The following is a 7,818-nucleotide window of genomic DNA, read 5'->3' as shown; positions in this document are numbered from 1 at the left end:
TGCTGATACTCACCGGGGAAGAGTTATATCACTTTTTAATGGTGGGTTTTTGGTTAAAAAAAAGTGTTATTTGATCGTAAAACAATCGTTTTTGATTCGTTTTTCTTTCTTGCTAGTTTCTCGTCTTTTTATGCTAGCTTTAAAATGTGTTTTGTTCATTTTCTGGATTAGTTATCCTAACAGGTGCTGATGCTCACTGATTATAAAACGATTATAAGAAAATTAGCTTTGTTCCAGAGTAATCCATGGCCCAGTTCTGCATAGGGATCACCCGTCATTCTTAGAGTTGAATTCTAAGTCAAAATGCTGAACCTGCAATGACATTTTATTCTGTTTTCCCACAGAAAATAATTTGCAAAACATTCAAAGAATGGTTTTAAGTTAAATTCTCTTTTATAATGTTCATAACTTTTGTATTTTTGTTAACATTTTGGGATTTTTTTCAATTGCCTTTGCTTTGTTTAGAGTGAACATCCAGTTCTCAGGAGATCGTCAAATGGGACGCTCCTCCTGAAAGCCTCAGATGAGGCCCGAGCTTTGGGTCCCCCCAAGGAGACCCACCGGGCCAAGTCCGCGGAGGAGGTGGAGAGGGAGGCACGGGCCCACATCACAAGCCAGGTGGACCCCACCCTGGTGCTGAGCCGGTGGAAGATCCAGTTCGGGAAGTATCAGGACAGGACCTTCCGCTGGCTGCTGGAAAACGACGTGGTGTCCTCCCACCAGAAGGAGCGAGAGAGAACAGGGTCCCTGTCCCCCCTGATGGCCAACAAGGTGATGTGTCAGAGATTTATTTCTTCTAATTTTAAAGTGTGATGGGTTTTAACAGACCTTTTGGACCTGCAGGATGGCCTCATCCGGTACTCCTCCGCCTACCCTGACTTTGTGGAGCAGTCAGGTTCCAGCAGGCTTTTGAGGAGGCACGGGGGAGGTCACTTCAGCCTGGGCAGGAGGGACAGGCCCTTGTTGGCTTTGGGGACTTTAAATCCGAGACCCTGCAGAGCCTGTTCGAGTCTGAGGACCCCAAGAAGATCCGGTACGTAATCACTAAGGATAATTGTCATCAGTATGAGCTGATGGACCCTTTTAGCTTTAACTGACAAGAACACATTATGAGAAGATGGAAAACAAGTGTGTCTGATGTTGCATTAATCAGGTGAACCTGTGTCCCCTCACTGTAACTTCTATTTATTTCATTTACCGTATTTTCACGACCATAAGGCTCGCATAAACGTCTCAAATTTTCTCCAAAACATGCGGCGCGCCCTATAGTGCAGTGCGCCTACTGTTGTTTTTTTTCTTTTTTCTTTTTTTTTTTGAAGGCGGATTACATGAGAACTTTGATGTTTTATAGCCAAAGTGAGCGCCACTCACACGAAGTGAGAGAGCTTCGTGCTCCCTTGCTTCTCCCCACAAGCAGTAAATGTGGGGAAAAAAAATCACATTTGTTCAAATTCAAATTTGTTTTAATGAATTTTACATTTTATGTCAGATAATTTGTTATTATTGAGGCAACTTGTGAACTTTCAGGTTGTTCATTTTATATGATCAAAGTTTTTTACAGTGCTGGTATCCATATTCATTTCTCCTCCTTTTATTCAAATTTCCTGAACTTTTCTTTGATAATCAACACGTTAGTCACGTGCTCCACGTGAGTACCGCTAGCATAAACACCTGTTGGATCAATAACACCACTAGTCTCTCTTTACAGCCAGACGCTGCGCTCCGCTGCTCTGCCTCCCGCGGGTTTTCACCTGTCAATGGAGCGCACGAGGACCCGCCCACTTTATGCGGAACATTCAGAGAAAAAAAAAAAGCTAAACCAGCGCAACTATGTTTTCAGACAAAAGGTGCGCGAACGCACGCACGCACCCTCCCAGCCCACCCGCCGCAGCAGCAGACCCCCTCGTCCGCGGCAGCCCACGCGAGCCGCCTCGGTGGCCGGCGGACCCAGGGCCCACCGTCCGTCTGTCGGCTGAGCGTGTGCACCAGCAGGGAGCACTGATTCGTTGGTTTTAGACAGTTCCAACACCGTGATCTAACAGATAACAGAAAAACATCAATTGTGCTTTTTTTCAACATGAAGCGCTGAGTTGGCGACTCCTGCTGCTGTCGTGTGCAGCGGCCCGTACCGCTCGTTCCTATAACTAATATTGCTTTCTACACATTCTTACTCGCTCCTCATACGTCTGGCCGGGGGCGGGGCCTTCCGCTGTTTCTGTGACTGAGATGAAGACTGTCTCGCATTAACCCGAGAGGAGGAAAAGTAGGAGACTTTTTTATCATTGTCTCAACAAACACAAACAAAACATCACAGATCAGTAGAACCAAGCAGGTTACCTGCCCTCCCCGCCCCCTGCAGCACCTGTCTCTCCCCCAGCGTGTGGAGCGAGCAGACGCCGCTGAAGGGAGGATGTCTGTCTGTCTGCAGACCGAACCGCCGCGCTGTAACAGGACAAAGACAGTCGTAACGGATTCGTATTTTGCTTCTTTATTTCGGATCGGGTCACTGAAAACAGCCCGTGCCAAAAGCTGAGTTCCTGATTGGCTGATGCAATGCAGCACCTGTCAAACTCTGTGATCTGCTGTGAAATGAAGTCAGACTTTCAAGCGCTATGCGGCACGCGCTCTCGTGCTCGCCTCAACAGCTGCTTTATATGAGCCCGCCCACTATGGCAGGAAAAGTAAAGGGATTGGCTAAAACTTCACAGTACTGAAGAAAGTAAAAGTGATTGACATGTCCAAAGACCAAAAGACCTTCAATGAAATGCTGCACTGTTTCGGTTTTGGTAGAGCTGGGTAAATCTTTAGTGTTTCTGCGTGGAATCAAACTTCGATGACCAGCCCTAGTTTTACCCATAGACTGTATATAAGAATAACTGGACAGAGCAAACCCCCCTACTTCCGTGTTTCATATAGGAAGTACCACTGGGTTCCAAAAAGGCCAAAGTCCCATTGACTTACATTGAGAAACAGACAGTTATTTCTCAGTCATTTTATATGTCAGAATAATCATTCTTCCTCTGCTGCTTTCTGATTAACTTCTTTTTTCTAATCCTAATTTTTTTTAAAGATTTTTTTCCATTATCACAATTTATTAGAGTTATAAATTGACCAATCAGATGGCTCAATAAGCGTTTGTGGGTCTGACGTCGACCGTCTGGGGGGTTTGATTGACAGATGACGGGTAGCCAATGGGAGCAGACTTCATCAATGGGTCCGTGAAGACCTTTTAACACCTACTTTACAATTCAACAATGTACCAATCATTGTCCTACTGTTGTTTTCCTCAATGGAATGTACCGATGCAGCAGTTTAAAACAACAAGAGGAGCATGCTGTCGACATTTTTAGATGAGGATTTACTCTGTAGAAATAGATTTCACTCTGAGGTTATGTGCTTTGGACTTTTTTGTTTGTTTAACGTTCGTTTTTCTTTATTTCACTGTTTTGATTGTAGCTTATAAATTATAAGTTGCATATATGCGCATAAAATCACCAACCAAAGTTTCATCTTCGCCGCACTTTTCCAGCTTCAGCCTGAATTAGACGCAGCCGTCTGAGGAGCGCGAGACAAACTTGAAAGGACCTGGTCGTATTTTCAAACAGAAAAAAGATCCAGCTGTTCACTTGTTAGGATGGTTATTTATTTTAAATATCGATTAACGCGCTTCTCACGTGCATCTGATCAGACTGTAACATGGCAGCGCATGTGAAGAGACGAGCTGCAGCGCGCCCGTCATCCAAATGCTCCTTTTATCTCGACAAAAATGAATAAATGTAAGTAAATCCAAAAGGACCGCTGACAGAATCAAATGTTGGAATGGTTCTCCCTCAAAGGCTTGAACAATGACTTGTACAATCAGCCCAGTCTCAGTAAAATGCGTACATATGCGATTTGGGAAATACCGTGTATAATATACACCAAAACCGTTTTTGCGTGCATATAATACGCGCGGTCCTGAACGTGTTAAAATGTGTTTTCCATGATTGACACGTCCCCTGGTGGAGGCGTGACCATCACAGACAGCCCCACAAACGAACAATTTGCTTTTCTGACCCTAACCATAACCGTAATCCTAACCTTAACCAGGAACGACGTCATGTAGAAAAGAGCCGGAGGATTTCTGACCACGTGATCAAAGCGAAACCTAAAGTCATGTATATTGTACGCCGGCGCAACCCATTCTCTACCATTGCGTATCATATGCACGCAAAAAGCGTGGTTGGCGTATATTATACACGGTATTTCAGAGTGCAAAGTCGTGGAATATGTACGTATTTTACTGAGAGTGTGTTGCAGCAATTCTCCCAAGCCGCCGTTATTGAAGCTGTTTACATCCGCGGTCTCGTGGTCGAGGCGTGGAAAGAAGCGAACAGTTGCAATAAACTCACTCCAGATTGGCGACAGTACTTCCTGTAGATTCCATGACTCAGCTATGACTCAGACCAATCGCTGAAGATGGGTTGCGAATGGCGGTATCCGTTTCAGGAATTGACGGTGAAAGCGGCGGCCTACTTTCACGAGAAGAGGAAGTAATGCATTTCCAATGGGGGACCTCAGTGCTCGCTCAGTCCATTATTTTTATAGTCTATGGTTTTACCATGCCTGCGCCCTATGGTCAAGAGCGCCTGTATTTGTTAAATACAGAAAAAGGACCAGTAAGTGAAACTGCGCCCTGTGGTCGTGAAAATACGGTATCAGTTTTGTCAACTACTTGCGGAGGAAGGTTCCTGCTCCAGGAACACAGATGGAGAACGCCATACGTTTCATCAAGGCCAGAGACGAGCAGAATGCTGCTGCTGCGTCTGCACCTGCTGCCATTCCATCTACCAGCAGCAGCAGCAGCAGCTCTGCATCAGCTCCACCAGGCATGGCAGCTAAAGCCGCTCATAGGTATGATGCTTTAGTCTCAAAGCTGTTCACTGCAGTTTGTTTCCCTGTGTACTTTTAAATTCACTTTTAACATCTTTTTTGTTTTTAGATTCACAGCGTTTGTCTCTGGCTGGTGTTCTCTGTCTGTGGTGGAAATGCAGGCTAAAGTGAAGAAGCTTGTGGGGAAGCCTGCATTTCCAGGTTTGTTAGACATGAACAGTCAGAGCAGAGTGGATCCCTTCATGTGATTAATGATTTCATGTGTTACTGTGGTGTGTCCAGCCTCCTCCAGACCAGCTTCTTCCTCTGCAGCATCCGAGGAACCCACGGATGAAGAGCTGGTCAGCGCTGTGGTTGACATAGAGTGTGAGTACCAGAACAGATGCATTCATGTCATGTTGGACACTTTGGTGTGTCGGCTGTTGATAATTCGCTGTTTTTCTTCTGTTTGAAAATAATTTTGCGATGGGAGATGAACTGAAAACAGAACAGTTCGTTTGGTTTCAACTTTGCCTGGGTCTAGGTGCTGATTCTCACTGATCACAATTTCAGCTTCATCAGAATTAATTATTTTGGTGCTGAACACCAACCCCCTCTCCTATTGCAGTTACGTCTTTCTTCTTTTAGCATCTGTCCTTCATTAAATACCAAATATTAACTTTTCATCCAATCAACCTCTAATAGCTTCTGCATTCAAACTAAACTCATTCACTTTTAGTTGAGCATGTCTGACTCACTAATTTGGTTTGTTTATTTTATGTGTTTTTAATTCAAAATCTGTTATTGTTTCAGCCTCACACGTGTGTCTGCTGGCAATGCTGAGGTGATGTGACAGTAGATGCAGCTTTTTGTGTCTCTGTGTCACTAACCACAGTCATTCATGAAAGCTCCTTCTTTCTCTCTCTTCAGTTGCTGCCCGAGTCCTGGCGGGCAGCTCTCACTGCAGAGCAGCAGCACTGGATTGGGCGGGTGCTGTTCTCCAGGGACAGCTCGGGGAAGCCTAGGCTCACCACTGAGCTGAATCAAGCTACAACCAACCTCCCGCATCCCCTGACCTGTTCTTCGCATGTCGGCTGTTCCTGTGGATGCCTCACAGGATCTGGTGTCTGCAGCTGACATGCCCCCAGCCTTTGTGTGACGGGACTCTTACAAAGGCTGGGTTTTACAGGACCACCCGGAGGGTCCTGGACATCGACGGCTGGTACCTCATGGCCACTGAGTACCTGGAGTGCCGTCGGTGGAAGAAGGTCGGGGGGTGGTCACAGGGCATCATAAGGCAGCTGGCCCCCACCTACAGCTGCCAGTTTCCAGCTGTACTACAAGTAAGAGGCAACACTGAGCCACATGTTTGCCTGTGTGTAAAACTTTGATTACATGATTGTATTTTGTGTCGATGCAGGCTGTCCTGTGACCAGAGGGTGATTGCACAGCTCAGGTCTCACACGTTGGGCAACAGTGCCAATCGGCTGTACAACACCCTGCGGCAGAACCACTCAGATTCCTGGATGCGGAGAGCGGTCCACTACCTTGGCGTCTGCGAGCAGTTCCTGGCCTTGGGCAGCGTGAGGGGGCAGTTTCCACCACCTCCACCTATGCCCCCTCTGCCGTCACCCATCTGGCTGCTAACGGTGTACGGCTATGACGTCCTGACGCGGCTGGACGAGTACAAGGCCAGGATCACGTCCACCTTCGGGTCCATCCTGAAGATGGACTCCACCAAGAAGGTTTGGGAGTGTTTTCTATTGTGGATTCTGACACAGCAGTCTGAGTCTGCTCTTAGGAAACATCTCCATTTAAAATAAACATCTGTGTTCAGGTGACGAAGAAGCTCGCAGGAGCCGCCTCTGACTTGGCCACCTGGGCCACCAACGTCGGCAACGAGCATGGTCAGGTCCTCATGAGCATCCTTACCTGCTCTGAGGGTTCTGAGGGCCTGTCCAGGATGGCGACCGGGCTCATGAGGCGGTATCGACTGGCCAAGGTCCCCCCCCCCCAGCTCATCTATGTGGACCGGGACCAAGACAGCTGCCTTGTTTTCGGTACAAACTCAAATTTGTGATGATGATGTTATTACTGCTGACATGTCAGACACAGTTCTGTCCTAATAGTCTGTTGGTGTTTATCTTTTAGGAGTGGGAGCGACTGGTGGCTCGACTGGACATCTGGCACCTGATGCTTTGCCTCAGGTGTCACCACTGAGAGCCACCAGCTCTATCCCACCTTCATGGGGCAGCTGTCTCACTGCATCTTCGAGGTGGAGTCCGGAGATGCCCGCCGTCTCACTCAGGCCAAGCGGTCCGAGCTGAAGGGGAAGCACGGGATGGTCAGCCTGATGGACGCGGACGTTATCCAGAGGTTGTCCAAGGAGGAGTGGCGGCTCCACTGTCATCGCCGGACACGTGGAGCCGAGGAGACAGCGTTCCTCATCCAAGACCTTCTGGACACCTTCAACGGCCCAGCAGGACGCGACACCATGGACATCCCGTTGCTGGACGCTCTCCGCATTCAGGACATCTGGAGCACCCAGAAGTAGGGCTGGGAATCACTGGGTACCTCACGATACGATACGATACGCGATACATGGCTCACGATATCGATAATATCGCGATACTGCGATAATTGGTAAAAATCCTCTCTAATAATTAGCATTATATAGAAGAACATGTTTTTTAGAAAATATATCTTCATTTATCTTTTTTAGCTTAAACACAATCATAATAAACAACTTTTCTTATTTTGTGCAACAAATTAAAGACACATTTGTGCAACATTGCTGAAATCAGTAATACTATGTCTTTGACAAGCATTAACAACTGAATTGGAATTATCTGTCAGATTCAATGTTAGCAACAGTAAACATGATCAGCAGTGACACTACTTAGTGTAGAATTGTTGTAAACAGAACAAATATTAAATAAGTCAAGTAGTGACAGCTATCTACCTCTA

General features: G+C 46.6%; 1 protein-coding gene across 1 annotated transcript; it reads left to right on the top strand.

The window, feature by feature from the left end:
• Positions 1 to 878: 878 nt before the first annotated feature.
• Positions 879 to 7,525, top strand: LOC112158940. Its single transcript, XM_024292647.2, has 4 exons — positions 879 to 1,033; positions 6,272 to 6,596; positions 6,689 to 6,911; positions 7,003 to 7,525. Exons 2-4 carry the CDS (start codon positions 6,378 to 6,380, stop codon positions 7,176 to 7,178), a joined length of 618 nt encoding a protein of 205 aa, XP_024148415.1. The 5' UTR covers positions 879 to 1,033; positions 6,272 to 6,377; the 3' UTR covers positions 7,179 to 7,525.
• Positions 7,526 to 7,818: the final 293 nt, after the last annotated feature.

Source organism: Oryzias melastigma, linkage group LG7 (genome assembly GCF_002922805.2).
Source record: "Oryzias melastigma strain HK-1 linkage group LG7, ASM292280v2, whole genome shotgun sequence".
NCBI lineage: Eukaryota > Metazoa > Chordata > Actinopteri > Beloniformes > Adrianichthyidae > Oryzias > Oryzias melastigma.
This window is presented reverse-complemented; position numbering and strand designations above follow the sequence as displayed.